Below are 15,219 nucleotides of genomic sequence, written 5' to 3'. Positions count from 1 at the left end.
CTCCTGAAGTTATATCTTCCAATGGCAGCGTCCGAGACATTGTGGACCTATCTCTCCTTCACTAGGGACGACCAAGATGACATAGGTCCACCTCTCCTTGACTATCGACGGGGTGGCGGAAGCCAACAATGGCTCGTCCGAGCAGACGAGAAGCATAACTAATAATGCGCACGTGCATCATCATTGGTAATTAATTAGAGTTACTTGGGATGCAATAAAAGAAAATCTTGGTCGGTAGCAGTCCAAAAACTCCCAGAATCTGATAACTAGATTAAGCATTTTTTAACAAAAATACAGCCACTCGGCACACTTTATTGATCGGATAACTAGATTACATAGTTCAATAGGAACTTTAAATATATCTAATAGAACATGATGTAATTGGTAGGCATGTAGTGGCAAATACGTTCACCACGCTTTCCGTCTAATAGCTCAAAGTACTGGGTGTCCCAATTAGATGTGTTCATGTGACACATGGCTATTGCCGTCACATGCGGCATGCCATCTTTCAAACCCTTGAGTTGCACCCTCAAAGACTGCACCTCTTTCGACCGATGGCAATAAAAAACCTCGTACGGAAAATTCATAGGATGGCATGGCACCACGTTATTGTTGAGTTGGGTGATCTGTTCCACAACGTACATGGAGTTGGGGGTCTCATTCCCATGAATCCTTGTTGAAAGAACATGCGGTGCCCCCATGTTTGGTTTTGGTAATTGATGACAATCTCTATGGACTAATGGTTGCATCGAGTTATATTTGAAGGATGTTTCCATAGGCATTTCTTGAAGTCCATGTGTTGGTTTCAAGGAGTTTATGGGTTGACCAAGGTGCTATTAAGGAATTATCCAAAGATTGGTCATGTGAGTGTTGAGCTTATTGCAAGCATGTCTTGAAGAAGAAGATTGTGTGATCATTCATATTTACCTTCAAGACATCATCCAAATGAAGAGAGTCGGAAAGATTCAAGGTTGATCAAGACTAAGTCAAGAGTGAATCAAGTTGATCAACTCACAAAGCATAGAAGATGTACCGAGTGGGACCAAGTGTTCCCATGGTATGGTAAGCATTGTCCATTATGCTTTGTGTACTAACCCATGGTCTACGTGAGAGTTCTTTGTGGGGTTAGGTATGTTTCCATGGTCTTGCGTCAAGAGGAAGATCCCATACAACCCATGGAGGATGACATCAAGTGGTGATCGTCATCAAGTTTGCAGTGTGCAAGTTCAAGTGGAGCAACACAAAGAGTGGCTCACCCATAATGGAGTATGGGGGAGCAATCAAGTTTGAATCTTGCCATCCATTGTGGTGTCAATGGACTTGTGAATATGTGCCGAAGAGTCGCTCACCCATAGTGAACTATGGGGGAGCAATCATCTAGTCTTCATCGAGCCAATGCAATCAAGAAAGGTGGTCCAACTTGAGGGAGTCAAGATCGTCATCATCTAGCTCAACTGGACCATGTGCAAGGCAAATGTTTGCCCTTGATAGGTTTTCTATTTTACCGGTCTCATGGTGGTAGTTGGGAGACCGGGTTATAGGATCGATAGCCGTACTATCAAGGGGGGCTCTCAAGTGAGTAGCTTGATCGTATCGTTCGTCGAGAGCTCAAACCATTGCATCCTTTCATCATGTTTCTTGGTTCTTGTTTGATTCTCTTTGTGAGTCTTAGAGCTTATGGTCATCTTTATGACAAGCTTGAGTTCATCGAAAACGGAGTTTGCATGCGTCTTCTATGATGTTTTCGGTGTTGGAGGTTTTACCGGTCTTCTCCGAGGAAGGGTTCTCACCATTTTCTTTTGGGCCTTTTCTCATTTGCTTATTATTGGTATTTCTTTCAAGATTGTGTTAGCCCTTGTCGCTAGCTTTCCAACAAACTTGGTTTCATCGAATTCGGAGTCCGAATGAAGAAGTTGTGGCAGTTTTGGTGTTCTGAAAAGGCTGCAGCGGTAGTACCGCGGGTAGGAGCGGAAGTAATTTTTTACTACCGCCCTTGGGAGCGGTACTACCGCCCTTGGGAGCGGTACTACCGCGGCTACTTCCGTGGCTACTTCCGCTCGGGACCAAAATCTCGTCACAAGTCCAGCGGTGGTAGGCACGGATGTAATTTTTTAGTACCGCTCGCAAGCAGTAGTACCGCTACCCCGAGCAGTAGTACCGCTACCCCTAGCGGTAGTACCGTGATGTCAAGCGGTACTACCGCTCGATGCGGGCTGTGAGCATAACGGTTGGATTCGGGAGGTCCTATAAAAGGGGGTCTTCTTCCCCATTGAACCTTATCCTTTGAGCTCGTGTTCTTCCCCCATTGTTGACCTTCTTCGAGCTTGCTAACTCTCAATCCCTCCATGGATTCTTGCTAGTTTTTGAGGGAAAAGAGAGAGGAGATCTAGATCCACATTTCCACCAATCACTTTCTCCTCTATGTGAGGGGAGCCCCTTGGATCTAGTTCTTGGAGTTCTTGGTGTTCTCCTTCTTGTTCTTCCTCTCATTTTCCTCCCTAGCATTAGTTGCTTCGGTGGGATTTGAGAGAGAAGGACTTGGGCACTCCGTGTGCCCTTGCCATTGCATTTGGTGCATCGGTTTGAGTTCTCCACGTGATACGTGGAAGTTACAAGTTGAGAAGCTTATTACTCTTGGGTGCTTGGTGCCCTTGAGCTTGTTTATCTTGGGTGCTTAGGCCCCCTAGTCGGTTGGTGGTGTTCGGAGCTCAATCATTGTGGTGTAAAGCTCCGGGCAAGCGTCGGGGTCTCCAATTAGGTTGTGGAGATCGCCCCGAGCAATTTGACGGGTACCGGTGACCGCCTCCAAGGGTTGCCAAAGTGTACGGGTTCGGTGACTGCCCCCAAGGGTCGCCATTTGTACGGGTTCGGTGACCGCCCTCAAGGGTCCCTTAGTGGAATCACAGCATCTTGCATTGTGCGAGGGCGTGAGGAGATTACGGTGGCCCTAGTGGCTTCTTGGGGAGCATTGTGCCTCCACACCGCTCCAAACGGAGATTAGCATCCGCAAGGGTGTGAACTTCGGGATACATCATCGTCTCCTCGTGCCTCGGTTATCTCTTACCCGAGCCCTTTACTTATGCACTTTACTTTGTGATAGCCATATTGTTATTTGTCATATATCTTGCTATCACTTTGTTGCTTACCTTGCTTAGCATAAGTTGTTGGTGCACATAGGTGAGCCTAGTTGTTGTAGGTTTTGTGCTTGACAAATTAACCGCTAGGTTTATTCCGCATTTGTTCGAGCCTCTACCGTAATTATTTTAAAACGCCTATTCACCCCCCCCCCCTCTAGGCGACATCCACGATCTTTCAATTGGTATCAGAGCCTCGTCTCTCTTTGTTGGGCTTAACCGCCTAGATAGTAAAGATGTCGACTAGAGGATTAGGATTCTCTGACACTCTTAGTTTCGATGGCACAAATTTTGATGTTTGGGTTATTCGCATGCTTAATCTCTTTAGGGTCATGGACCCAAATTTAGAGCGAATTGTAGATATGGGTTTTTCTCCTCCAAAGGATCCCCAAAGATTATCTTTAGAGGATGAGAAAAACTCTTATCTCAATGCTCAAACCTCTAATGTGCTTTTCGATGCTTTGAGCAATGTAGTTACATTTCAACTCATGCCGTTCCGGGATGCTCATGAGTTATGGACAAAGCTTCAAGATAAATATGGTGTGTCCAAGATTTGTGGGGATGGTTGTTCTCCCTCCACCTCCGGTCATATAGTCTTCTCAACTTCTACTACTTCACCTACATGTGGTTTGCCACAAGTTAATGATATGGTGAGCAGTGTTGGTCATTGCAATGATGATAGTATGCTTATTGTGGATGATCCTTCATCACTATATTATTGTAATGCTCCCTCTTTGGGCTTTAACACTTCGAGCACTCCAAATGTTTCACATGCTTGTGTTGATAGTCCTTGCATATCATCTAGAAATTGCTTGACTAAATATCATGATGAAATGCTTGCTATGTCTTGTTGCCATGATAAAAATGCATCTATTTCCTCGAATTGTTGTGCTAACAATGTAGAGGAAACCGAACACTCCATGGAACAAGATGTGGTGCTTAATGTTGCCTCAAGGGATCCTACATCATCATCTATTGCGTTTTGCCTTATGGCTAAGGCGTCAAAGGTATCTCCTACTTTGTACCCCAATATGTCTCTTGATGATGATGTTGATGCTAATGATGATGAGGATAATGATGAAGAGAATGATAATGTTACCTCCTTAAAAATTAAGGGGGAAATGGTTTTTAAAGCTCTTCATAAAAGTAAAATTGCTCGTTCCAACTTCATGGAAATCATGTCCATTGCTATTGAGAGCAAGAAATATATTGATGAGTTGGAATCTCGTCTTGAGGAGCATGAGGTCACCATTGATAAACTGGAAGGTCATGGGCGTGATTACGCTAATGAGATTGCGGACCTCTCTCAAGCTCTTGAACTTGAACAAACGACCAAGGAATCTCTTGAGGAGACTTTTGCTCTAGAATTGTCTAGAGTGAAGGAATCTATTGATAGAGCCCTTGAGGTGGCCAATGTTTTTAAAACTAAACATGCTAAGCTTGAAGTTGCTCATGCTAGACTCCTTGAGGATTTTGAGCACCTCGAAAATGGCTCAAGGGTCATCAAGGGTGAGCTCATCAAACTCACCGAGTCTCATGCCCAACTTGAAGCTTCTTATCTCAAAGAGCTTGCCAAGTTGCCTTCTCCTCTTGTTGTTAATGATGATGCTTGTGCTACTAATTCTATTACTTGTGAAGCATCCATTTTGAAGGAGAATGTTGAGCTACGGGCTCAACTTGAGGTGCTATCTAGCAATTATGGGAAATTGGAAGAAAGTCATGAAAAGCTCTCAAGCTCTCATGATGATCTTCTAGTATCCCATAGTGTGCTAAACATAGCTCATGAGGCCATGATTGCCAAGGTAACATCTAGTGAGCCTCATGTGGATACTAGCACTACTTCTAGTCAAAATAGTATATTGCCATGTGCTAGTCCTTGTAATTCATCTACTCACAATGTTGGTACATCTTGCGATGAATTGCTTTCCTTGCCTTGTTTCTCTAATGATGAAGCTTATACTTCCTCTAGTACTTGTGTTGAGACTAACCATGTAGAGGAAATCAAAGAGCTCAAGGCCCAAGTCACTTCCTTGAAGAAAGACTTGGAAAAGAGTCATCAAGGGAAATCCACACTCAACAATATCTTGAGTGTGCAAAAATCCCCCAATGACAAAGGTGGACTTGGATTCAACTCCAACAAGAAGAATAAGTCCAAGATCAACAAGAAGAAGGGCCAAAAACAAGTCAAGGATTCGGCCAAGATTATTTGCTTCAAGTGCAAAATTGAAGGGCATCATGTTAGATCTTGCCCATTGAAGAAGAAGGCTATTAGTGACAAGCAACAAGGGAAGCGGCTACAATTGCATTCTCATGCTCAACCTCAAGTTGAAGAAAGGCCTCTTCCCAAGAAGACTCAAGCTAATGCTTCTCAAGTTGAGAAATCAAATGAGAAGAAAGTGAAGAGTAGACGTTGCTACTTATGTCGTGAGAAAGGTCACGTCGCTTCTTCATGCACTAGTGGTAACTTATCCAACCCAATTATTATTGATGATATCTATTCTCTTGGGACGGATAAGGTTGGCAATGTGTTTGCCAAGTTTGTTGGTACTCAAAGTGGTGTCAAGAAAAGAACCATTTGGGTAGCCAAACCTATTGTGACTAACCTCTTAGGACCCAACTTGGTTGGGGACCAACAAGCTCAAACTTGATCAATAGGTGTTGTTGGAGGGCATTGGAGACTTGGCTAAATTATGAAGAATTAAGGGGACTTCATCATTCTCTTTGTCTCAAGCCAAGTCAATTGGATTATCAAGTTTCTATCTTATATCCAATGTGCCTCCTTGCGGTAACTTGTACTTAAAATTGTTTACCTTGAAAGTTACTTGCCCCCTTGCATGTTTTGGTTTTGTTCCTTGCATGTGTTTGTATATGTTGTGATTCCAACGTGCTTACCTTGAGCAATCAAGTATGTGTGTGTTGGTTTGCACATCATGTACGTGTGTGTCATGCGTTGAGCCTTTATGCTTCTTGTTTGTATTCTAGTTGGCTCGTGTGAGAGATTGATGGAACATCCCATTTTGGGGGAGTGATGTGCTTTGTGCACCTCACAATCCTATAAATGTGTGTACATGAGGAATACCATCTAGTATTGATATTACAATATTATCTAGTCGCTAGGTGGTATATCTCTCATGAGAAATTCAAATTCTAAATAGTCCATTAATTATCTCTTGGTTGTTCCTCTTATTGCCTCTTGTTAAGTTCTTATTGGTATCACATTATGGGGGAGTAATATGTTAAGTGCATATTACAAGCCTAGAAAATGTGTACAATTGAGATATTGTCACCTAGAATTGATATTGTAGATTATCTTGTTCCTAGGTGGCATGTTAGCTCTACAAGTTGCAATTTGCTTGTGGTTGGTGTGAAGATGATGTCGGATATCCTTGTTATCTACCACCGGGAATTATTACCAAATACTTCTTGTCTTTGACAATTGGTAGTCTTATGTGTGGTAGAATTTGTTGATCATCTTTACATTGGCTTTTGTTTTACTTGCTTTTTCTCTTGCCAAGGTTTGTGTCAACTCCCGTTGTCTTCCATACCACTTGTGGATCTTGTTTATTTCTTGTTCTTGTCTAGTGTTTTCTAGATATAGTGAAAGCGGTGATCCCACCTTGTGCTTCTTGTATTCAAATACAAATCCTATATAATGCACAACTCGTGGGGGAGCTATTCTATTTTCTTTAGAACACTTTTTTTTGTGATCCTTATCAAGTGTGTTGGTGGAAGGCAAGCCTTTTTCTTTTGGTACTTTGTGCCATCATGAAACTTTGTCGAGAGCTTGGTTTGTTTGGAACCATCCTCTCTTTGGGAGTTTGACATCTTTAGTTTAGTGGGTATCAATGGATATCTCATTCCTTGATGTATCTTTATGATATCTTCCAAGTGATGATTTCTCCATTTGGTATCCTTTTCACTTGGCATTTCGTCGTCTTTTGGTTTCGGGTTTTGAAAGTCTTGAGCTTGCATGTTTACTTCATGTATTTCATTTGGCATGCTTTCTTTCTTTGACTCGATATATAGCGGAAACTCCACCTAGTCTCAATTTGGATGAGATGTGCATGAAATTCATTATCATATCTATATGCACATATTTATGTGGAGTTTGTCCTATGTATTGGTGTTTCTAACTATTTGGTCCCGTTGAGTGTGGGTACCGTTTAGTTTGTGTTGTTCTTCTAGGAACATTTGGAGATACATTGGATGCTCGGCTCACTCACAAGGAAGGTGTTGTCACCATGTGCATATTGGAGTCAAGCTAGGATGATCAATGAACTACTAGGTATCTACTACTTCCTTCCAATGATATCTCGGTAACAAGTATCTATTCATGCTTTCCCTTGTTGCATTCAACCTTGTGTAGGTTGCATCTTGGCATGATATTCATTTCATATCTTGTGATACTTGTTTCCTTTCTCAAAGCATCCCAATGATGATCTCTTGTTGCTCGTTGTGATGTCTTTGATGGATGTGTGATTGGAATTCATTTATATACAATAAGACCATATCTAGCCAAGTGCTATGCTTCCAAGCAAATATCTTATTGGTATATTTATGACTTCCTTGTGGATATCTTGTTCCTTCGTGTTGTATCTATTTCGGGTGTACATCCTTCTTTGTAGATATATTCGTCTACATAGAACCTTATACACTTGAGAGAAATTACATCTCTAGTTGATATCCTTTCTTTCACGTCCTCCCTGTCTTTCTTATGTTATTTCTTTGGTGGCTCCGTGAAAGCTCTTGCCTTGAGTGTGTGTCCTCTATCGTTGCATCTTGATGCACTCTTGTGTGGTGAAGATTATTTTCCTCATGCTTATCTTTACAAGGTTTTTGCCATCTTAATTGGCATCCCTCGTCTTGATGAGGCTTTCATCTTCTATCTTCACCACGGGTTGTCACAAGCATAAGTTCTTTATATGCTTATTAGTAAGCTTGTGAACCCACTTGCTAGTTGTGTGTGTGTGAATGATAGGCCTTGCACCGTGTGCCTCATTATTTCAAGACTATGTTGATGCCTAATGCTCATCCTAATTTTAGTCCTCTCAAGTGCTTCGCCATGACTCACACACGTAATGTTGGTTGAGCCTATTCTTAAGTTGCCTCTTTTACATGTTGCTCAACCATGTACTTGTTGCAAGCGCTAGGCTTTGTTTCCTATATGCTCACTTGCACTGGATGTGAGTTTCTATTGATTTTGGGGGAGCTATGATCCTATTTTGTGCACTTTGTATTCAAATACAAAAATTCTTATGTGTGCACAAATCATGGGGAGCTTCTCTAGTTTCTTTAGAACACTCCTTTGCGTTTATCATAATATCTTTATTCTTGTTGCATGTAGGATCATTGGTCTAGTAGGTTCAATTGATATCCGTTGATTGCTTGCTTCAATTGGTATGATTGCTTGTGTCTCTCTCTGTTATGTCTTTGTGTCATATCATTCTTTAGCAATCTTTGTGCCTCAATATAGTTTGTCTTCCTCCAAGTATTTACCATTGGATTTGTGTATGGCATTTCACTCTCTTTTTGAGAGATACGCAATTTATGGAGGAACACTCCTTATATTGGCATTCTAAGCTTTTCACCCATTTTGGCAATCGATGCCAATGGGGGAGGAGTTTCAGAGAGTTTTGTGGAGAAGTTTAGAGAGTTATCTCCTCTTGCTTTAGTTTTGCTCCATAGTATTTGCATCTCATTCTCATGCATCATTGGCTGTTGCATTGCATGGTGATGCATAATTCCTTGTATAAACTCTCTTGAAAGTGATTGTCATCAATTACCAAAATGGGGGAGATTGAAAGAACATGCGGTGCCCCCATGTTTGGTTTTGGTAATTGATGACAATCTCTATGGACTAATGGTTGCATCGAGTTATATTTGAAGGATGTTTCCATAGGCATTTCTTGAAGTCCATGTGTTGGTTTCAAGGAGTTTATGGGTTGACCAAGGTGCTATTAAGGAATTATCCAAAGATTGGTCATGTGAGTGTTGAGCTTATTGCAAGCATGTCTTGAAGAAGAAGATTGTGTGATCATTCATATTTACCTTCAAGACATCATCCAAATGAAGAGAGTCGGAAAGATTCAAGGTTGATCAAGACTAAGTCAAGAGTGAATCAAGTTGATCAACTCACAAAGCATAGAAGATGTACCGAGTGGGACCAAGTGTTCCCATGGTATGGTAAGCATTGTCCATTATGCTTTGTGTACTAACCCATGGTCTACGTGAGAGTTCTTTGTGGGGTTAGGTATGTTTCCATGGTCTTGCGTCAAGAGGAAGATCCCATACAACCCATGGAGGATGACATCAAGTGGTGATCGTCATCAAGTTTGCAGTGTGCAAGTTCAAGTGGAGCAACACAAAGAGTGGCTCACCCATAATGGAGTATGGGGGAGCAATCAAGTTTGAATCTTGCCATCCATTGTGGTGTCAATGGACTTGTGAATATGTGCCGAAGAGTCGCTCACCCATAGTGAACTATGGGGGAGCAATCATCTAGTCTTCATCGAGCCAATGCAATCAAGAAAGGTGGTCCAACTTGAGGGAGTCAAGATCGTCATCATCTAGCTCAACTGGACCATGTGCAAGGCAAATGTTTGCCCTTGATAGGTTTTCTATTTTACCGGTCTCATGGTGGTAGTTGGGAGACCGGGTTATAGGATCGATAGCCGTACTATCAAGGGGGGCTCTCAAGTGAGTAGCTTGATCGTATCGTTCGTCGAGAGCTCAAACCATTGCATCCTTTCATCATGTTTCTTGGTTCTTGTTTGATTCTCTTTGTGAGTCTTAGAGCTTATGGTCATCTTTATGACAAGCTTGAGTTCATCGAAAACGGAGTTTGCATGCGTCTTCTATGATGTTTTCGGTGTTGGAGGTTTTACCGGTCTTCTCCGAGGAAGGGTTCTCACCATTTTCTTTTGGGCCTTTTCTCATTTGCTTATTATTGGTATTTCTTTCAAGATTGTGTTAGCCCTTGTCGCTAGCTTTCCAACAAACTTGGTTTCATCGAATTCGGAGTCCGAATGAAGAAGTTGTGGCAGTTTTGGTGTTCTGAAAAGGCTGCAGCGGTAGTACCGCGGGTAGGAGCGGAAGTAATTTTTTACTACCGCCCTTGGGAGCGGTACTACCGCCCTTGGGAGCGGTACTACCGCGGCTACTTCCGTGGCTACTTCCGCTCGGGACCAAAATCTCGTCACAAGTCCAGCGGTGGTAGGCACGGATGTAATTTTTTAGTACCGCTCGCAAGCAGTAGTACCGCTACCCCGAGCAGTAGTACCGCTACCCCTAGCGGTAGTACCGTGATGTCAAGCGGTACTACCGCTCGATGCGGGCTGTGAGCATAACGGTTGGATTCGGGAGGTCCTATAAAAGGGGGTCTTCTTCCCCATTGAACCTTATCCTTTGAGCTCGTGTTCTTCCCCCATTGTTGACCTTCTTCGAGCTTGCTAACTCTCAATCCCTCCATGGATTCTTGCTAGTTTTTGAGGGAAAAGAGAGAGGAGATCTAGATCCACATTTCCACCAATCACTTTCTCCTCTATGTGAGGGGAGCCCCTTGGATCTAGTTCTTGGAGTTCTTGGTGTTCTCCTTCTTGTTCTTCCTCTCATTTTCCTCCCTAGCATTAGTTGCTTCGGTGGGATTTGAGAGAGAAGGACTTGGGCACTCCGTGTGCCCTTGCCATTGCATTTGGTGCATCGGTTTGAGTTCTCCACGTGATACGTGGAAGTTACAAGTTGAGAAGCTTATTACTCTTGGGTGCTTGGTGCCCTTGAGCTTGTTTATCTTGGGTGCTTGGGCCCCCTAGTCGGTTGGTGGTGTTCGGAGCTCAATTATTATGGTGTAAAGCTCCGGGCAAGCGTCGGGGTCTCCAATTAGGTTGTGGAGATCGCCCCGAGCAATTTGACGGGTACCGGTGACCGCCTCCAAGGGTTGCCAAAGTGTACGGGTTCGGTGACCGCCCCCAAGGGTCGCCATTTGTACGGGTTCGGTGACCGCCCTCAAGGGTCCCTTAGTGGAATCACGGCATCTTGCATTGTGCGAGGGCGTGAGGAGATTACGGTGGCCCTAGTGGCTTCTTGGGGAGCATTGTGCCTCCACACCGCTCCAAACGGAGATTAGCATCCGCAAGGGTGTGAACTTCGGGATACATCATCGTCTCCTCGTGCCTCGGTTATCTCTTACCCGAGCCCTTTACTTATGCACTTTACTTTGTGATAGCCATATTGTTATTTGTCATATATCTTGCTATCACTTTGTTGCTTACCTTGCTTAGCATAAGTTGTTGGTGCACATAGGTGAGCCTAGTTGTTGTAGGTTTTGTGCTTGACAAATTAACCGCTAGGTTTATTCCGCATTTGTTCGAGCCTCTACCGTAATTATTTTAAAACGCCTATTCACCCCCCCCCCCTCTAGGCGACATCCACGATCTTTCACTTGTAATGGCTGCTCGTGCACCACTGACCCCTAATTCTCTGGTGGCGAACCTTGACATTGCTTCACGAGATGAGAAGCACATGTGAGGCTCCTCCTTGTCAACCGGTTTGCCGCATGAACGAAGGGGGTCAGCTACCTGCTTTGCCTTGGTCGAGCCATGAGGTATCATGAAATGTGAAAGGATGGTTGTCAAGTACTTTGACTCCAATGGAGTAGAGGCAAAATGAACAGACTTTGGTGCACCATCTCGTGCAAACATGGTTCCTTTAGGAAGTGTAGTGCCGATGTGCAAATTCTTCTCCAGGAATAACATGCCGGTTTGAACTTTTATATGCTTGTGTTTTGTTGGTGCTTCAGGAATGTAGGAAGCTGCATTGTTATTAATTAAACCAACAGTTTAGCTGAAATACTGACATAGTAATGTTAATTTTGGAGATTAAATGCATATCTATTTCATGAGTATTAACAAACTAACACATCATATTAAAAATAATCTCAACTTGATATGGTAGCACAAGTACTTACAAGAGTGTGCATGATCTGGATCCCGATGTCCCGCATAAGCACTTGCATCAAAAACGGTTTTTTCTACAAAAATAACAAAGTATGAGTTACTTCAGAACGAACACATTCTTCCACTTGATAAGAAACGTAGCGCAAGTACTTACCAGAAGGTGGATGATCTGGATCCCAATGTACCGCATAAGCACTTGCACCAAATCCTTTCTCTTTTGAGGGGAATAATATGTGAGTTGATTAAGAATTAACACATTCTCCACTTGCTAAGATATCACAGGTACTTACCAGAAGGTGCACCATCTGGACTCCAAGATACCTTATAAGCGCTTGCCTCAAAACCTTTTTATTTTGCAAGAAATAACAAACCATGAGTTTTCAGGACTAACTTGGTAAGATAGCACAAATACTTACCAGAATGTGCAACTTCTGGGCTCCAAGTCACCTTGTAAGCACTTTCGCTGAAACCTTTTTCTTCTGTAGGAAATAACAAACTATGATTTTATTCCGGATTAACACATTCTCGACTTTGTGAGGTAGCACAAGTACTTACTGGAATGTGTATCTTCTGGGTTCCAATCCACCTTATAAGCACTTGCCCCAAAACCTTTTTCTTCTACAGGAAATAACAAACCATGAGTTCATTCAGGATTAACACATACTCGACTTGTGAGGTAGCACAAGTACTTACTCGAAGGTGGGTTCCAGTCCACCTTATAAGCACTTGCCCCAAAACCTTCTTCTTCTGCAAGAAATAACAAACCATGAGTTCATTCGGGACTAACACATTCTCTACTTGCTAAGGTAGCACAAGTACTTACTCGAAGGTGGGTTCCAATCCACCTTATAAGCACTTGCCCCAAAACCTTTTTCTTCTGCAGTAAATAACAAACCATGAGTTCATCGAGACTAACACATTCTTGACTTGGTAAGGTAGCATAAGTACTTACTCGAAGGTGGGTTCCAATCCACCTTATAAGCACTTGCCCCAAAACCTTTTTCTTCTGCAGGAAATAACAAACTATGAGTATATTTTCTCAACATGGCAAGGTAGCACAAGTACTTACTTGAAGGGGAGTCCCAATGTACCGCATACGCACTTTCACCAAAATTGTCTTTTTCTAGAGGAAATAACAACCTATGAATTAATTCACAATTAACAAATTTCTTTAGTTGGTAAGGTAGCACAAGTACTTACGAGGAGGATCCCAATGCACCGCATAAGCACTTTCACCAAAACCGTTTTCTTCTACAGTAAATAAGAGTTAGGCGTTGACTCACAATTAACAAATTTGTCAACTTGGGAAGGTAGCACAAGTATTTACTAGAATGTGCATGATCTGGATCCCAGTGAACCGCATAAGCGCTCGCACCAAAAGCATTTTCTTCTGCAGGAAATAACAAACTATATGAGGTGATTCAGACTTGACACACCCTCAACTTGGTAATGCTAGCAATAGTACTTACGAGAAGATGGAGGTTCACCCCTGTCGCTGGACTCAGCAAAGGCCGGGACGAGAAAAAAAAACACTACTGCTATAAGCTTGATCGCCATTTCTAGATCACTATGAATTGAATTTCGTTGGGTGAGGGGGCGGAAGGGTCTAGTTGCCTATTTATACAGCTCGGCCATTCTTTAGTTGTGGTAGGTAAAAAACACCCATTTTTACTAGCATTTACCGCATTCCATATATAGTTTGAAACTATATATGGAAAGAAATTAAATATTACTCCCTCCGTTCTTAAATATTTATCTTTCTACAGATGTCAAATGGACTAATACATACAGATGTATATAGACATATTTTAGAGTGTAGATTCACTCATTTTGCTTTGTATGTAGTCACTTGTTGAAATCTCTAGAAAGACAAATATTTAGGAACGGAGGGAGTGGCTATCTTAGTTCCTAAGGGAACGTTGTACTCCTCCTGGTGCCATAGTATCTGACCAAAGATAATTCGTGAGGAAACATTTTACTCCTATTCCTTAGTACTGATTAACTGCAAAAGTACCATTAAAAAACTGTCATGATATCTCTCCCCAAAATCACTGGCTTTAATTAACTGCCATAATAAGTGGGTTTTTACTCTTAGAAATTAATCTCTTGGATAGTCTGGACGGAATGGCACTGAACGATGTGAAACAATTGAGTGGATTTTTTTAGGTAATATCACCCGAAGTCACAAAACTTACATCACATGTTTAGTTTGATGCTAAAACTTTGAAAATACAGTTTTGTAGTCACTTAACTTGACTCAGCATGCATATACAGTCACAGTACACGTATGTCGCATATCCATCTGTATGGCACCACTTATCAGTGAGTAGTAGCAGCAGACACGAGATAGTTTTACAACATTCAGAATTTTTTTAGTTGCAGAGAAAGCCAACCACCACGACACATATTTGCACAAAATTCCTTCACATTTTTTATTTACAGAAAAACCCGACAACAGTACTACCATTATATGCGACAATTGACAATAGAAAATAGGGTCGCTGGGACTCACCTGCAAACAACAGGTTTAACACGGTACACTCCAGCCAATACAACCTCCAGGTTAGTCTATATAACACAGATAACTAACTTATATATTATTTCTGAGGAAGTTAACAAACTTTCTTTTAGGGGTACAAACTTTTTTTGTTTTTTAGGGGTAGAACCAAGCTTTATTCATTAAAAACCACCAAATTTGGGATACATGTTTGGTCGTGGGGTTGGCCTAACCAAACATTTTTTTTTGAGAAATACTTTTTTTTATTGGAAGACAACACATGCGGAGCTTAAATGGGCAGCATATACTGCGGTCCATTTGCACACGCTATTTTTTTAAGATATTGTTTAAAAATAGTAATAAAGTTATGTTCAATTATTTATGTGTTAAATATATTATACATACAGATGATGATTAATAAATATAAACTTGTGCATTATATATGAAATATTCGTTAAAATGTAAGTAATAAATACACTTAAGATATTTGTAAACCATAAGTAATAAAATTAAGTTCAAATATTTACGTGTTAAAATACTATACATACAAACCATGATTAGTAAATAAAACATTTAAATATAAACCTATGTATTATATAAAATATATTTAATTGATATAGACATTGAAAATGTTTAG

The 15,219-nt window shown here is 41.7% G+C and overlaps 1 protein-coding gene across 1 annotated transcript; it reads right to left on the bottom strand.

Annotated features, from left to right (window-relative positions):
- Positions 1 to 362: 362 nt before the first annotated feature.
- LOC123081557 (BURP domain-containing protein 4-like) lies at positions 363 to 13,642 on the bottom strand. Its single transcript, XM_044504119.1, has 10 exons — positions 13,573 to 13,642; positions 13,286 to 13,336; positions 13,038 to 13,091; positions 12,909 to 12,962; positions 12,779 to 12,829; positions 12,641 to 12,703; positions 12,556 to 12,564; positions 12,376 to 12,429; positions 11,562 to 11,940; positions 363 to 672 (listed from the first exon to the last, which is right to left on the bottom strand). The coding sequence occupies exons 1-10, from the start codon at positions 13,640 to 13,642 to the stop codon at positions 363 to 365; spliced, it is 1,095 nt and encodes a 364-aa protein (XP_044360054.1).
- Positions 13,643 to 15,219: the final 1,577 nt, after the last annotated feature.

The sequence above is a fragment of the Triticum aestivum genome, chromosome 4A, assembly GCF_018294505.1.
Source record: "Triticum aestivum cultivar Chinese Spring chromosome 4A, IWGSC CS RefSeq v2.1, whole genome shotgun sequence".
NCBI classification, from domain to species: Eukaryota; Viridiplantae; Streptophyta; class Magnoliopsida; order Poales; family Poaceae; genus Triticum; species Triticum aestivum.
The sequence above is the reverse complement of the archived record's forward strand: the minus strand, read 5'-3'. Positions and strand labels throughout refer to the sequence as shown.